General features: G+C 34.7%; 1 protein-coding gene across 2 annotated transcripts in view; it reads left to right on the top strand.

The window, feature by feature from the left end:
- The window catches only part of EPHA3 (EPH receptor A3), a gene marked incomplete at its 5' end in the record, with an annotated part of 363,089 nt that overhangs the window by 235,070 nt on the left and 109,328 nt on the right, over window positions 1-18,691 (top strand). For both annotated transcript variants that reach the window (XM_082655447.1, XM_082655446.1), the window contains 2 exons: window positions 1,694-1,849; window positions 2,527-2,862. In XM_082655447.1, coding sequence (XP_082511573.1) covers window positions 1,694-1,849; window positions 2,527-2,862 — 492 coding nt within the window. The remainder of the gene's footprint in view (window positions 1-1,693; window positions 1,850-2,526; window positions 2,863-18,691) is intronic.

Raw genomic sequence — 18,691 nt, 5'->3', positions numbered from 1 at the left:
GAACACTGCAACTTAATCTTTTAAAGACTCAGCAATGCCCTCTTGCAAATTTAAAGGCACTCAATAATGAGCTAAATTGAAACCAGAAGTTAAGTGCATAGTTTGTTTATACTTTATGCCGTTTCCCCCTGAGGCAATATGACATGAGATATGAGTGGACCTTTCTAACCAGTGCTTAATGACAATGTTCAGAAGTTTATAATCCTAATCCAAGTTTGGTTAGGGCAATAGAATTTATTTGACTGGCTCTCAGTATGGTACCAAAAGTTGTTCAATTTAATGTAATATGGTCATTGAGCAGCCATTCTTAGTAGGAATTTGAAAACAGCAAGACTCGATTAATGATTACTATCATTTTAAGTTATTCTAATTGTTGGTTTTGTCAATGTATTTTCTTTGGGAGTGTTATCTCCCAAGAAATGTTCAGTAGGGAGATACACTATTATAGATACAGTGTGTTATCTTTTAAAATACATTTAGTGATTATAAAAGTTAAGATTTATTCACACAGGTTTTATTTGAATGCAAATAACTTGTTATTCACAATATGAAGTTGATATAAAAAAATTTTGGAATTCAGTGATAAACATAGTCTGTAGGGTCTAGTCTCTTAAGTGGTTTAGGCCATCAAATCTCAATGTAGCTTTGAAGTTGAGTTTTAGAGACTTAAGAAAGTATTGGCTTCCAAAGAAACTTAAAAATTTAAGATCCTGAATTCCTTCCTCAAAGGAATGTCAAGGGACTTTTGTTAGGGTTTTCACTATGATTTCAGTTCTCACGGTAATTATGAAAATGGACCAAATAAAACAGTAGAGCATTTTAAATTTTATATCAGATTAGATGAAAATACTATACTGGAGACGTTTCTGTAAAAGCTGTAAATAGATAGTGAATATTAAATGGGTAGCTGAAATAATATCTGGCAACCTGTTCATTGGGCTTAAAAAAAAACATGTCATTCAGAGATGCAAATGGAAAGAAAGAAGATAACATAGTTATTTTTAAAAGTGTTAATCTAGTAATAATTCACAAGTATATCAGTTTAAATAGAAATTATACCTCCCTGTGTATTTGAGATACAGACAAGGAAATAAATTAAGACCTTTCTTTTAGGTCATTACCAGAGAAGTTAGGGAATATGACACTGTCAAGGGCAAACAAAATATCATAGCTCAGGAGAACCATGTATCAAGAATCTTAAAATATAGACAAAGCCGTGACTTCTTTCTTCAGTTGCTTGCAATTTGTGGGGATAAAGCTGTTCACACAGAAACTAATTGGAAAACAAGTGGGTACTATATTAAGTACTAACTGCAGAGACTGTACACATTGCATCATGTTTAAAAAGGGAATGGCTGCATGATGACATGGCTTTGCTTTATTTTCTCCACAAACAGTCCAATGCCAAGTAAAGCTGTGAAAACATGAGATGGAAATTTCATCACACTCTAGTGCCAAAATAATCTAAATCTTGTGGGGGTTTTTTCCCCCTTAACATTTGGTACAAATACAAACGTATATGTGGAGAAACTACATGGGGCCACATTATTTGCTTCTATGAATTCTGGGAGAAGGAAATAGATTTTATTCATGGTGAATGCATGCCCTAGCCTCCTGAAATCTGTTTTACGTATTTTCAAGAATATATTTTCAAAATTATCACAAAATCTTAAAAGAGTCATTTTGTTTGTAGCTTGTCGACCAGGTTTCTACAAGCCTTCGGATGGTAATGTGCAGTGTGCTAAGTGCCCACCTCACAGTTCTACTCACGAAGATGGTTCAGTGAACTGCAGGTGTGAGAATAATTACTTCCGAGCAGACAAAGACCCTCCATCCATGGCTTGTACCCGTGAGTAGTTTTGCTGCAACCCATGCCTCCATGTTTGTTTTATTTCCTTTTTTCTTCTTATTGTGTTTTTTTTTAAAGCATTTGGCCCATTTCCTTCTGCTCTCCATGTGCAAATTAAAAGCTTTCTCTGCTTCACTCTCCATGCTTGCCTCACCACAAATGCAACATTTATCACACAAAATGAATTAGTTTTTAAAGCACTTCCTGCAACAGGACACCCAGAAGGAAAGAAAATTTTCTATATCTTGTTTTAGATCTTGCGTAATTTTGACACGGTAGGGGAGGTTTAGGCATGGGATTTGTATTTTTACTTTTCTATTCCCTCTTGTTATATGTTGGTCATAGGTCATAGGGAAAAAGAACTAAGATTTATAAAACTAATACTAAAGTTTTCATAACTATTCACAAGGGCATTGAATTTAGTGGTAAATTCCTTTGTTGGACTTCGTGAATGCATCTTCAACCTGGAGTCAAACTCCCCCCTTCATAGCTCGGGGAGGACAGCACTCTTGAATCCATGTGTCTATAATCTCATGGATCCTCTGAGGATGAATTAAAAGTATATAATAAAGACAAGATGGTTATTTACCTCTTTCAGTTCCACTGTAAATTATCTATTTCCCTTGTAGTAGAAAACAGAAGTGAGGCTCATTAATCTTTGTTGAACTACTTTGCAGGACCTCCATCTGCACCGAGAAATGTTATATCTAATATAAATGAGACCTCGGTTATCCTGGACTGGAGTTGGCCCCTGGACACAGGAGGCCGGAAAGATGTTACCTTCAACATCATATGTAAAAAATGTGGGTGGAACGTAAAACAGTGTGAGCCATGCAGCCCAAATGTCCGCTTCCTCCCTCGACAGTATGGACTCACCAACACCACGGTGACAGTGACAGACCTCCTGGCACACACTAACTACACCTTTGAGATTGATGCCATTAACGGGGTGTCAGAGCTGAGCTCACCACCGAGACAGTTTGCTGCAGTCAGCATCACAACTAACCAGGCTGGTGAGTACCTGCTGGATGCTTCCTACTCCTGCCATCTCAGAGCCAAGAAATAGTTCTCACAGAAAGAGTGGAAGAAAGGGTAGGAAAAAAAAGATTTGAAAGAGCCCCAGGATATTCTTTTTTATTACTTTTAGACAGTTATGGTACATTAAATAGCTCAATTTAATTCTTCGAAGTGAGAATAAATCATATTTGTTAGATGATTTTAAGCTAGTTTAATCCATTGCTTCCCAATTTGAAATCTTTAAACATCTGGGGCTCTGGAGATAGTACTTATGGGGCTCCTTGCAGCATTTCCGTATTTTCAAGAACTTAACAGACATTGAATCTAGCTTGGAAAAGGTTATGTACGATATTTAAAACTATAAATGTCTTTACCTTAGTTATAATTATATCAAATTTTGTGTATAGTTATTCAGTTATTTTATACTCCCCAGAAGCTCTGGGTAGTATAGCTCAGATAGTTAAAACTCTCTTATTAATTAAAAACAAAGAAAAGAAACACATTTTATTTAATAGATACAATTTGTATTTAAAAATTAAAAATATGGAATTGAGGAGAAGCTTAGTAAAAAGAGGTCTTGGTGGAAAACAGTTGGAATCACTGATCTTTATAATTTCCAGACATAAATTTTATGGTGATTTCATCAACTGTATTTTCCACTGACAACCTTTTCCTAATTAAAAAGAAAATACTGTGTTGCCAGATTGTAAGCAAAGGGCCTTTAATATGGAATAGAAAATTTAAATAAACTTCTCACCTTTCTTTATCTTGCATCCACAACATTTCTCTTTTCTTTACTGTTAGTAAATCCTGTGTTTTTCAGTCACCCCTTAAATCTTCTAGTTGTTTTTCGGTTCTCTGATAATTCTTGTGATATTTTTTACTATGGTTTTTTTTACAGTGTGGTGTCCAGAATTATTCATGGGGTTTTAGTTGTGATTCTCTCAAACGTATAGAAGAATTACACTTTGCAGAGTATACAGAGACATGCCAGTGATATCCCTTTGAAATAAGACAATCATTTTTCCAAGGTGATAACTGTGATGAATGAGTAAAACAGTTTTCTAATCAACAAAGCTGTGCAAAATTAAGCTGATAGATATTTATTGTGCATAACTGTTGCTACAAGATATTATAATTAGGGTTACATTTCAAACAATTCAGTTCAGAGATATTATTGTATAATTTATACACAAGAAAATAAACATTGGAGCCAAAAAAGGAGAAAAGGAAGAGACAGGATGGCCCCCTGAAAATACTTCAGCTAGAACTACAGACTCCCACGTCTGCTCCCAGGAGAGCTAACCTTGAGTTGGAAGTTAGAATTGAGTGTAAACTCAGCTTCTTTTCTACATTTGGTTTAAATTATGGAAGTTCCTCTGCTCTCTAGCGGGACTCGCTCTTTTCTTTGAGGATATGAATACTGGATGTCAGAAGAAAAGAGAAAGGAGAGATGACTAAATTCCATCAGCTGGAAGAGGTCTTAGAGCAGCCAAATATCTAGCCAGGAAATTCACCACTTTCTTTCTTTCACTTGGCTGACTCAGGGAGGTTAGTTAAACTACCAAGGGTACAAAACTAATAGGTGTCATCAGGGCTAATATTCACCAAGTATGCACAAGTATGACTCTGCTGGTTAGTAAAATTTTGTACTTATTTGCATACTGGTTAGAAGCAGACAAAGTTACTTCTGAAGGTGAGTATAGAAATGCACCTGTACTGGTTAATTCCTCAAGTACCCTAGGTAGCCCCCTAAACCCAGTATATCAAGCCCCCCACTTCCTTCCCCATAATCTGGCAATCAAAAGGATAAATCTTGGCATTAGAGGAGTCTCCAGACCAGTCTGTCAGGTCCCCCTTCTTCTCGTAATCCAGCAACCAAAAGGGTAAATCCTGGCACTCGAGTGGTCTCCAGATCCCTGTGCGGGAAATTTTCCAACTTGAGGGCTCCATGTCCCTAGCATGCCAGTTGACAGATATTTTGAATATAACGCCTGGCAGAGTCCATGTTTAAATGTGTCTTTCTGATCCCACATCCCTCCTTTGTTCCCACTTTTCTTCTAGTCTCCTATATTGAAGAAATTCTTATAATTTTACATCATCTCATGGTGATAAAGTTTATTTATGGAAAAGACAAGACTTTTTAATGAAGTGCACTGAATCATTATTTTAATCTTGCTTACTGAATCTGTAATCTCTCCCACTTAAAGCTAGATCTCAGACCAAGCAACATGTGCTTTTGTTTCGCTTTAGTTAATGATATTTAAACTTTGTAGTTAATAATATTTAAAGATTTGTAACTTAGGTTTATTTAACTGTCTTCCATGAGAGAGAAAAAAAAGATGAGTAATGCTATTGCTATGTATCTCATGATTATAGCTTCTCATATTCAATGAACACAAGAATTTTAAGAAGTTATAATTATGTGGCAAATGGCTTTCCCAAATCCCATATTTCACTCTGATTTACTACCTTGTTTAAAACAAGAGCATCAATCTGTGTTATAATTATCTCCTAAGTCAAACAGAAGTGTATAAAAACAAGCAAGAGCTCCTTATTTCCTATCTTATCATTGACCTCTGGCTTTCTGACAATGCATTTATCAAGAAACGAATAGTTCCAGATATATACAATGAATGAATCTAGGTAAAGTGGCAACCAAGAGCAGGCCAAGACTTTAAAAAAATAAATGGGGTTGGTGCTTTGGCCCTCCCAGTTACAAATCACAGGGAAAGACAGAGATTCAGCAGGGATGATATCAGCTACTCTTCCTAACCCCACTCTCATTTTTCAGAAAAATCACAAATATGTCTACAACATTCACCATGAGGCATTTTATATATTTATCTCAGAGAGTCTGTATCATTTTTGTGCCTGGGGAGGTAGAGGTCTTTGTTCCATCTTCAAATCCCCATGGTAAGATATATAAGCAAGATTAGAAGCAATGCCATTTCTCCAGAGTGTTTCATTGTTTTACTTTATTTTTGCTCTTGTGAAGGTTAATGGACTGGTAGCCTTGAGAAATGAGCTCCCGACATCTAGAAAGATATGGCTATGACAGATACGAGGCCTGGTGTTTAAATTCCTCCTTCCTCTCTATCTCTGACATGGCTATAAAGGGGAAATGTGAATGTGTCCCTTTTAATTTAGTTTGTGAGATTGAATTTGTTGATTTTTCTCTTGATTACATTGTAAAAGCCATGTGATGACCACATGATAAGGCACCTTCTAAATTATGGAGGATTATGTTGTGAATTTGGGTGTTAGTTCCCAGCCCTTAATACTTTCACAAAGTATGTCAGTGAGATAAAAAACATGGTCTGTACGTTAAGATTGTATCCATGAATCCATCAGTCAAACATGTACAGAACGAATTGCAGATTGCAGAACAAAAATCTGTGATGTTATATCTTGGGGTAAATTGCTACTTCTTGTTTTCTTCTTTGAATGAGTATGTTTACCTTTCAGTTCTGGAAAAATCATTCCACTAGTGGAATATTTGTCCCTGTTTTTCTCAACTTCCATCATAGAATCTGCCCTTTCTCCACTATCCTATAGCATGTAACAATCTCACGCAAGAAGAGGGGCCACTAGTAGAGAATATATGGGCTTTCAAGTTTTGAGATCCACCCCATGCCCATTTTACAGAAACTGAGATCCAAGAAGTTTTTTCAACTTTTTATCAAGCGATCAAACTTCTACTTATGTCTTCCAACTCCAACTCCACTTTCAACTTCTATTCTTGTGTTCTTTCTGCCATCCTATGATTCATGCCATATAGCTACAAAAAGAAATGCTTCCTTGGAGACAGAGGGGGGCTTTGCTGGGAAAATCTACTGTACCCTATGCCATCTACAATAAACTTGGTCCTTGCTTCTCAGTCATTTATCACAGGGTTTCTTAGGAGTATTCTGCAAGAGATCTTCTTTATCATCTCCACTCTTCCCCATAATTAATCTTATCCTTTACTCCCTCATTCCACACAGATGATTTTCCCTCTGTGATACTGTGATTTATAATAAGAAATATATATTTGGTCTTGGTCCCAGTTTATGGCACAGAGCTCCTAAAACTCTTAGAATTTCCTAAGTGATAAGAGCAATAATGGGTATTTTGTTATTCATAACAACCCCTTTCAGTCACATTTGAGTTTATGTTAATGAAGTGAGTTTTGGAAAGTCCCTAAGGATGGTGGCAGGGAAACAAACCATGTGATTAGAAGAACTTTTAGCCCCTCCACTCCTCAACCTCCCCTCTGGGTAGGGTGGAGGGGCTGGAGATAGATTTTATTCATCAGTGGTCAACGATGTAATCAATCATGCCTACGTAATGAAGTCTCCTTAAAAGCTCAAAGGACATGGTTCAGAGAGCTTTTGGGTAGATGCGCTGGTAGGCAAAAGTCTGGAAAAAGCATGGAAATTCTCTGCCCAGTACCTTGCCCTATTCATCTCTTCATCTGTCTGTTTCTGAATTGCATTCTTTTACATAATAAACTGTAAATCTAGTAAGTAAAATGTTTTTGTAAATTCTGTGAGCTGCTCTAGTAAATTAATTGAACATTAATTAAGAGGGGGTCATGGGATACTCCGATTTATACCTGTTGGGTCAGAAGCAAAGATAACAACCTGGACTTGAGATTAGTATCTGAAGGGGAGTTGGGGAAGTCTTATGGGACTGAGCCCTAACCTGTGGGATCTGATGCTAACTCCAGGTAGCTAGTATCAGAATTGAATTAAATCGTAGGACACCCAGCTGGTTTTGCAGAATTGCTTGGTGTGAGGAAAACCCCACATATTTGGTGACCAGAAGTGAAGTATTGCATAGAGGAGACACACAGGAGTATGCTTTTTCCTCTTACACCCTCCTAACTTATTAAGACCATAAAGTTTAGGAGGGAAAGGAAAATGCTATCTCACTGGCTTTTCTAAATCTTATTCCTCCTGTTTGTACTCACTAACTCCCATTGACTCCTGACTCTAAAGAGTGGGCTGTCAAGAAAATCTCTTCCCCTTCTAGCATCTTAGATATACACTCGCCTGGCTCTTTTTCTTTGCCTTTTCTGTTGCATAGGCTTTTATTCATCTTAGAGGAAGTTACAAATAATTAAATAAAAGCAACAACAATACACACACGCTAAATACACACACGTATGCATATTACAAATTGTTTGACTCTTCATTTTATTTTTCTCCTAATTTTCAGTCTAAGATTAGATGTTTTCATAAAGTAATCCTTACTTCTCTCTTTGTTCTCTCATTCATAGTGCAGTCTGGTTTCTGTTCTCACTCTACAGAAGTGCCCTTCTGAGAACCAGTTATAATATCCTATTTGTACCTTTTTGTTAAAATGAATACAATTGTTAGGAAGAGTGTGGATTTCATAAGGGCCTGGACCTTGTCTGATGTTCACATCTGTGGTTCTCAGACTTAGAACAAGGCTTTCTAGCACCTTGTATTCACTCAAAAGTTTATTGAATGAATGAGTGATTGATTATTGGAAATGTCCACCATCCAAAAAAGAAAACATTCTCCCTCAAACCACTTTCTCTCCTTATTTTTTTTCTCCCTACCAATGAGACCACCGCTTTCCTCAGTTTACCAAATTCTGACACTTGGAATCATCTTTGGTTCATATTCCGCATTTAAGAAGTGATCACATGCTACTGATTTTTCCTTTGAATTGTTTCAGATCTTCATACTTTTTCTCCACACTTAGTGTTAGATTTTAAGGTTCTTAGTCATAACATTTATAAATAAATAATACCAAGAATTATAATAATCCTCTTTTAATTATGTTGAGATTCCAAAATAAAAAGGAATTGGAACTTAAATGAATTAGTAAAGTCAAAATATCATACTGCTTAGCAACTTCTTCCCACTGAGATATTTGTAAAAAGGGTTAATGGATCAACAAGTATATTTCAACGCTCCTTTTATGTTCATGTAATATATGCTCCAGCCATGCAAGAATTTATGATAGAAGTATAGATTTTTAAAAAATTATACAAATCATATAAACTTGCAGAAGACACTGTAATTAAATGAGTTAAGAAGTGGTGGTTGAAGGATTTTAGGGAAACCTTTGGAAAAAAGAGTTTAGATGTACTTTGAAAAATAGGAATAAATCAGATAGGAGAAAAGAAAAGGAAGGGTATATATATTACAATATTGGAATTGAGTTTCCTGGGTAGTAGGAAGGGTAGGCTGAGAAGAGGAGATGGATCTTGTTAAAGGGTAACAGGAAATCAGGTTGGATATGCAAGGAAGACCAAGCAACTGGTATGTTAGATAGTGGGATATTGGATGGAAATACATATATTGAGTGGAAGAGTAACCTCATTCAATCTGTTTTAAGAAGCTTAATCTTGAAAAGAGCATGGAACAGTGTCAATAAGTATAATTCTTCACATGTGAATGCCTGAATTATAGTGAAAGAATGACATAATTGGATTTAAATGAGTATTCGTATTATCTGCAATTACAAATTTCAAGTCTAAAACGGCATTTAAAAAATGTTGAGCCATACATTCAAACAAACAAAAAAAAAGTTTTAGAAATTTTTGGTCTTTTCCTACTTACATTCTTGATTGCCAGGTAGTTGACATACCATCAGTCCTAGAATTCTTTTGCCTTGCAGTCTTACAATCAAATAAACAACTTTAGCATGACACTTAGGTAAATGCCACTCTGTTTCTCTCAATTTATAATAGTTGAAAAAGGTGTCCCTTCATTCTCTGGGTCCTGGTATCACTCCAGTATTTCCTTTTTCAACATACCCCTAATCCTTGAAATTTTTGATCCAGGCATGCACATTTTTAATATTTTTTTCTAGTTTCACTTAAACTTATTTTTTCCTCTATGAAGATTATCTTGACCTCTATACTTCCCTAGAGTAAATGGACCTGTCCCTCCTCTTTCAATTTACCCTATTGGAGTTGTGCATATATGTGTACAGTTTTTATCATAAAATTTAATTTGTTCACATATATGAAAGTGTTGCAAATAGTACCATAGTACACAATATGTGTATATACCTTAAGCCAGATTTCCTAAAAATTAACATTTTACTACATTCGCTTTATCATACTCTCCCCCATTGCCTTCTCTATAGAGATATTATTTATTTCTGAACCACTTGAGTGTAAATTGCAGATATTATGCTCCTTTACTCCTAAATTCTTCAGTGCGAACTTCCTAAAACAATGTCACTCTCTTACATAACCTCAATACATTTATCAAAATCAGGACATTAGCATTGTCCATATTATGATCTTATCTGCAGATATTAGTCAACTTTTGTCAATTATTCCACGATGTCCCTTTGGCAAAAACAAATGGATATTCTGTTTACCTTCAGTTTCTATCTATAATATAGTTCTTATCTACAATAATGAATAAATTAACCATTTTCTGTAAATTAAGTCAGATACAAAAATATGAAGGGAAAGGGAATCAACACTTATGGGTAGGACTTTCTCAGGGGTTTGATATCTCTCTAAGAGTTTCACAGTTGCCACTCCATTGAAAAATGACCAGTAAATAATATTATTTAAAAAAGAGAGAACTCGACTTAATTTTATTTAGATTTCCTGTTGAAGAACCATCAATTTATACAAAGAAGGATAGCATCTTGGAGGCCTTCTGATATAAGGAAAACATTCTTAGCCTTGGCTTTAAACAGAATAGCCTCTATCATTCACTTAATTTAATGATCAAAGACAAATCTCTAATTTTCTTCCAGTGAAAAATTGCTATCCATCACATGAGGGATTGAACTGGAAATTCAGTCATAATTTTTCCTGTTTTATTTATTTTTTGTGATTCTAGTACTGTAGTTTAGAACTTTGTTATTGGTATAATTTTAATCAACCAGTACATCTTTTTGATCTTTAACCACACCTATCAATTTACTTCTTCTAAAGGACTTCTAAAAGCATACTTGCCTATACTTTTGTGACCTTGTCACAGGACAAGGTAACAGCATCTATTAGTAGAAAAAAATAGTTTAATATATCTTGAGTAAACAATACACACGGATGTGCAGGCTCAGCGGCCATGGCTCACAGGCCCAGCCGCTCTGCGGCATGTGGGATCTTCCCGGACCAGAGCACAAACCTGTGTCCCCTGCATCGGCAGGCAGACTCTCAACCACTGTGCCACGAGGGAAGCCCAACAATAAACACTTTTTAAAATGAATCTTAAACTGTCAGAGCCCTTTGGCTACATTTAGAATCCAGTCTAATTTTTATACATTGATAAAGCAGATATTTTAAAATCTTCTTCATTCCTTATTCTGCAATAAATTTCCTCTATCTACCTTGTTCTGTTGGGATTTAGAAGCAGCATTTATAGATATGACAGAGGAATGCCTCATGTCAAAGAGAGCCAGGCAGGCTTTAGAATTTCTGAAGAAGAAAACGTTTCAAAATAAAACTAGAAAAGGTATACAGCTTGGATCTGCTATTAAGCTACAGATACGTATTGATATAGTCTCTTTAGAAATGTATGCTGACATATAATTATGTACCCTGGAAGTAAACTAGACATCAGAGCATCTACATGAATTCTTTCAGAGCATGAAGGAAGGTGTTTTGTAGCACCAGTATAGTACATCAGAAAGCTAAAATATAATGAAAATCAAACAAAATAGTGGAAATAAGATTACAGTAAGGCATTCTGATGAATCCTCCCCTTGTTGTTTCAGTTGTGTGATTAATAAACCCTAAGAATTGAAGGCTTAACCTTTTATTTCTTTCAACAAACAAATGAGGTCTGAATCAGGCCCAGAGATTACAAGTGAATATATACATTATAATTTTCTTGGTGCATTTCGCTTGTGTGGTAATTTAGCTTCTTTCTTTCCTATTTGAAATCAAGGCAGAGACCTGTACATCTGGGGATATCACTCTGCAGTGATGTGTCCTAGTGTGCCTGAAGCCTTCCACATCATTTAACACATTAATGATGGCTTTCAGCCGTCACACCCTGGTATGGAGGCATATCACATATCTGCAGCATGAGCAATAAGCTGAACAAAAGCAGAGCCATATATTGTCCTGACAGTTATTCAGAACCTTTATATGAGCTTAAAGCCACAATTGTATGGAAAACCAGCAAATGGAGATAGTTTGGGGGTTTCCAGGGTCTATATTGAACTCTCATCCCATTTTTGTTTCTGCTCTTTAATATCAATACAATTAAAATGAACGGAGCAGACATATGTCTGGAGAATTACGGTTATTCTTTTCCTGCTGACTTCTCCTTTAAAGTGCTCACAAGAACAGAAATAACAACAACCAGCTAGAGGAGAAAATATGGTGTTAACTAAAGCACTTAGTATTAAGAAAGTATAGCATAGGGAACTATATTCAATATCTTGTAATAACTTATAATAGAAAAGAATCTGAAAAAGAATATATATATGTGTGTATATATATATGTGTGTATAATTGAGTTACTTTGCTGTACACCTAAAGCATTTGTAAATTGACTATACTTCAATTAAAAAATAAAAATTAGAAAGAGAGAAATAGCCATTTAATGCTAACTTGTGCCATATTCACTGCATCTTTCCAAGAGCAAAAAATACTTTTTCAATAGAAATCTTTCCTATTATTATTTCTCCCAAGCAGAATGTTTTTAATCACAAAACACGTTAAAGACAATAACTTATCTTTTAATATATTCTACCCCTCTAGGATTAAGTTAAATATAAAAGATCCTTAGGGAATAATTGCAATATGTGCAGATAATTGAGAAATTGAATAAATGCAAATATTTAGAAGGAAAAGATGCTCTGATTTTAAAAGCAAAAATCCTACTACCACTAACCAGACTCTTTCATTATAAACTCTTAATTATATTTCAGTATCTCCAAAAATACAATCTCCCTGTTAATAACTATAATATAGCCCAAAAATCTGACTTTGTAATATAGCACCATTGTCCAAATTGAAAAAAAGCACCTCTTCCTCAAGGGACTTTATTGCCATCTGCTATAAAATTGTTGTGCTATGTATTCAAATTAAAAGAATTATTATGTGTGGCATCCCCATGTGCTAGGGTCCTGAGATTCTATAATATTCACACTAAACCAAAGAATGCTGAGGCCAAAAAATGGGAAGCTCACATTTTCTACCTCATTTCACCAGTAGTAATTGCTGATCTAAATCCTCTTGATATGATTAACACTGCTCTATAGTCTATTACATAATTATGTCATTTAATCTTTACAACAATTTTATGACTGTGAGTGGTTAAATGTCTTGTCCATGATTTCACAACTCCAAAGTTCCTGCTCTTAACTGTTAGGATATTCTTTTTCCTATGACTTTGCATAATTAAGACTGAAAAAAGAAATCTGTAAAGATGGTTACCATATTAATGTAATTTGTGACTACCTGGCACACAGATCATACAATTTTTTTTCTTTGAAATCGAAATTTCACATGATTTGAGCAATGTTGATAAAAAAAGAAATCTGAATTGCTCTATTGGGAAGTTATTTACCCAAATCTTTCTTGCCAAAACCAAATAAAAACTCTTCTAATGTAGCTTTGAAGGGTTATATTTACTATTAGTCAATGTTAATTTAAAAGCATTTATCGTGACAATTTGTTATCATTAAGAATTAACCTCTTACTGCTTTCATTTTCATTCCAGTAGGAAAAAAATAATTAAACCAACAGAAAGAAAATCTGTGTCTTGTCACAATTTTGTCCAAGAAATGGCTTTAAAGTGGAGACTGGGGCTTTCCTGGTGGCCCAGTGGTTGAGAGTCCGCCTGGCGATGCAGGGGACACGGGTTCGTGCCCCGGTCCGGGAGAATCCCACATGCTGCGGAGCAGCTGGGCCCGTGAGCCATGGCCGCTGAGCCTGTGCGTCCTGTGCTCAGCAACGGGAGAGGCCGCGGCAGTGAGAGGCCCGCGTACTGCCAAAAAAAAAGTGGAGGCTGTATGTTATATTTTAAACCTAGGTTCTTTGCTGGGAGGTGATGGTATATTAGGCAATGTATTTCAAATGTCAAGTATAAAAAACCTTTTAGAAAACATTTTAATAGAAGGAAAATGAAACAAGCTCTACTCAATGAAAGAGAAATAGAGAATTTATTTCCTTGACATGTTGGAAATTTGCAGGAATAACTGTTAGGTGTACTCCTTCTTAGAGGATATACACACAATTATGCTCCATGGATGGACGAAGATGGACAAACTCTGCCCCAAAACTATATTCAAACAACATGATGAACCAAAAAAATAAAAGTACATGATATGCAACATTTTTCTTTAATATGTCTGTAGTGAGCAAAGTATGTCAGAGCAGAGCAGAGTCTGTATGTCAGAGTAGGAAGAGTTCTGGAATGCATATCAACAGAGGGGAATACTCCTCTCTGCTCCCACTCTTTGGTTTCAGCCTCTGAATAGGTCACTTTTATCAGAGCTATTGTTTTATCTCTTTTGTGAAATTAAACACTTGGACCGGATAATTTTTAAGTTTCCTTCCAGTTACATATTCTAGGGAACTAAGTTGATGCAAAATATATCATGTATTCATGGGAAAATAATCCAGTATTTACTTACAATTGAAACAAATATGATTGCAAAAAAACAACATTTGAAAAGCAGAGTGGTGAAGGACAGTGTCAAAAGTCCAACTGTAAATCCAGGTGTTGCCACTTAATAGTGAGGTGACTAGATTTTTTAGTTTTAAATTTGGTTTGTTTATGCATTCCTTCCCAGTTTTCTTTAAAAATGAATTTAAGACAGGGATTAGACTAATCTGGAGTCTTTACATCCTTTTTGACATGGATACAATAATACACACACGGATTGTTGTGAGGACTAAATAAAATGAGAGAAAGTATATGGAACTAAGGAAGCACTTAAATAAGTTACTGAGCCCTGTCTCAAACATAATCATGCTGATCTTGCTCTATCTGGGAGAAATAGAAACTCCTTTTTAAAATTAAAAAAATATGAATAAGTATTAAAATATATGAAGTCAGGCTCTGAAACACCCTACTTTGATGTGATTGGTTTAGGCTCTAATTCTTTCAAAATTGGAATTCATATGTGATATAAAACAACTCTCAATATAATAAGCCATTCTTCCTTCATTACATACACAGATGTATGTATATATCTTGACTTAGTGTCAACACTGAAGTGCCCATGAGAGGGTCTAATGGAAACATCTGATAGGCAGTTGGTTATATTCAGCTATACTTCTGAGACTTTGGCTAGGATGACACCCAAAGACAGCCATAAAATAAAAAGGATTGGTGAGAATAGTAAAGGGATAGTCACGCAAAGAATGTCTACAAAGATTAAAGAAAAGAGATGGACAGAGATATAAGAAGAAATCAGGTGACAAATGAGTATTCTAACAATCATTCAGGATAAAGAGTTAAAATAAACTTTTACCAAGGACCATGTTGTGACATAAAACAAGGGTGTTGCAATTACTTAGGAAATGGTCACCTTTTACTTTTAATCACTAGAATATTGGTTTTTAAGTACATTTTAATAAGTTTACTATAGTTCCAAAAAGAGAAAATTTTAAATGCCCCCAAAATAACTATGCTCACTACAGACATATTAAAGAAAAGTGTTGCATATCATGTACTTTTATCTTTTTGGTTCATCATGTTGTTTGAATATAGTTTTGGGGCAGAGTTTGTCCATCTTCGTCCATCCATGGAGCATAATTGTGTGTATATCCTCTAAGAAGGAGTACACCTAACAGTTATTCATGCAAATTTCCAACATGTCAAGGAAATAAATTCTCTATCTCTCTTTCATTGAGTAGAGCTTGTTTCATTTTCCTTCTATTAAAATGTTTTCTAAAAGGTTTTTTTTACTTGACATTTGAAATACATTGCCTAATATACCATCACCTCCCAGGAAAGGACCTAGGTTTAAAATATAACATGCATCTTTCTTGATTTGAATTAATATGGTAGAAGAATTTGGTTTAATTTAAAGTCCTTATTTCTGAAAAGTTTAAAAAATGAATCTCATCTATCTTACTTGAAATATGTTTCCATTCTAAGCTATTTTCATAAATTCTTATTATTGCAGATAGAAGATAGATGTCTTTATTAAAGTCCCAATATAAAACAGCTAGAAAAAGAACTAGGTTTTGCAACAGCTTATTGTTTTGTGTGTATATATTTGCATTTGTGTTTGTATGTTTATGTGTGTGTATATATATATACATATCTCAAGAAGAATATAAAGTTCTAGAAAGAGTAAAGTTCTAGAAAGTGTATGAAACCTAACAGATCTGAGAGAAGAAAGTCCTTTTATTTTCAAAATCATTTGCACTTGAATAGTTTTACTCTTGACTATGTTATTTATTAAATAAGGATTATGTCTACCCGGAGTTGTGGTAACGACAAGAACAATTGCCTACATAAACACTCAAGTGCTTGGTCCTTATAAGTGATCAATACTTGGTAGTAATATCATTAATGAACTTTTGGAACATTTAGCAACGAATGTACTTTTGAAGATCAAAATAACTTTTAGCTAACTCCTGGTTTCTTTGGCAATACATAACACACTTAATTACTAATTGCTTTTTTCTGTTCCCTAAGCATTGACTGAGCACTGATTGTGAGCCAGGTACTATGCTGAATGCACAGTGGATAAAATGCTTATTAAGATGTGCCTACTATCTTCAAGGAGCTCTCAGTTTAGTAGGAGATCTTAAAGGTTTTAAGAAACCAGCATGAAATTGATTGGTTTGACCAAGAAAAGGCAGGCAAGGCCAATTACCAAGACACTTCAATAAGCATCAGCAGCTCAGTGAAGCCACCCAATGAAATATTTATCTTGAATTCACGGATAATGCCAAATTATGTATAATAGCTTCATTTTTTTCATTACTAAAGGATAGATTTTAAAGACTATCTTTTTATGATTTTTTTATGTGATGCCAAAAAAAACAACACCCTATCCCAAAGATTTTCACTCAAAGGAGAAAGAAAAAGAAATAAAATACTCTAAATTATGTACAGATTAAATGATAGTTGTATGTGTAGTTTAATTGTATCGCAGTTGAATGTGTCTGGTTTGTATAAAGCAACTAGTCAAAATATGTGAAGTGAACAAATATTTAGAGCTGTCCAGTGAAACTCTCCACATCAGTCTGGCTTATTTATCAATCTATCTGTCCCTTCTCCTGTCTCTCAATCAAGCTTTTTGTTATTAGTATGGAATGTAGTTTCTATTTAGTTAAATATACAAATTTATAGACAGTTACCACGTAAAGTATATGAAACTAGGAGCAAACCAATATATTGTACAGCTCAAGCTTACACAGTGTTATATGTCAATTATATCTCAATTTTTAAAAAGTATATGGAACTAAAGAGCACTAAAATATAATGGATAGTAATTATCATAAAAGTAACTCTTCATAAAAAGTCATTAAGAAAAATTTTAGAAATGTTTATAATAATCTTTGTAAGAATAAATTATAATTGCTCTGAGGATATGTGGCCAGAATTTAGCACTGATGATGTAATAATATGCCAGGTTTTACCACTCTGTCTGCTAGTATTTGTTAAGACATCCATGATTATAAATACTGCCTGTTTGTGAAAGGTAAAATTTATTGCTCACTCTATTAAGTTAAAAACACTACTGAAATGAGTTTCAAAAAAAGAAATCTATCAGAGGAATTGTATGTAAAGAAATAATCCACCATTTTTTGTCCAGGTCAATCTTCATATACACTTTGTTAGGAGATACGATTTTAACTGTCTTCTTGGGAAGTGCTTAAGGAAATTCTAAAGTTCATGTGCATTCCACTTGTAATGCTGGTATTTACATAACTATTTGCTGTAATTTTTAGTATACTGAATGAAGTCTTAAAAAGTATTTTATATATATTTTGATGATAAATGTTTCTCTATTAGTAGTAATTTTTTATTTAAATGAACTGGTGGGCATTAGATATTTTGTATTTATTTGTGCATATCTTTGGGTTGTTGTAATAGCCTAAAGGAACTGTTGAATAGACATAAAATCATATTTATTATATAAAGTGACAACCAAGTGTGGAGTAATAGGCATTTGTCAAATACAGTATTGGGTATTTTATAGGCAACATTTACCCCTTTAAGCAACCCTGTAATTTGAGCATTATTACCCTTATTAATAGAAAAGGAAACTGTTTTCAAGAGTTTAGTTAACTAGCCCCTCTTTTCTAACTTATGTGGCTAAAGAGAATTTGAATCCAGGTCTTTTAAATACAATAGTATTTCCCAGTTTTCAGTAAACAACTGCATGTTTTCAGGAATTTTGCTTCAACCACATACCACCAGGACTCTCATAGTTTAGCAATGTATCATACTTAGTTAAATCAAGCCTCATTTGTTACCTAAAATATATTTGAAAAGAGAACTTTACTCCTGTATATGGAGAGCTAATTTCATTTATTAAATATTTGTTTGTCTGTATAGCACCTAAGATCCTTTTTCAAACCACCAACAGTAAATCTGGAACCCTTTGAGTAATATACTGCTGCCCATCAATACTACAAGCCTGGCAATTATGAATATGGAGTCTGTAACCCACAGGCCTCCCCATTGCAGGTAATGGCAACTCCATCCTTCCAAGTAATCCAGATTAAAGCCATTGAAGTCATCCTTGACTCCTCCCTCTTACAACTGATCTATCAGCATATTCTATAAATATGCCTTCAAAGTATGACAAGAACCAGACACTTCTTACCACATCCATTGCTACAACCCTAATTCCTTCATATCCTGCCTGTATTATATAAAATACCTCCTAAATGGATCCCTTCCTTACACCCGT

This window comes from Grampus griseus, assembly GCF_964374135.1.
Source record: "Grampus griseus genome assembly, chromosome: 5".
NCBI classification, from domain to species: Eukaryota; Metazoa; Chordata; class Mammalia; order Artiodactyla; family Delphinidae; genus Grampus; species Grampus griseus.
This window is presented reverse-complemented; position numbering and strand designations above follow the sequence as displayed.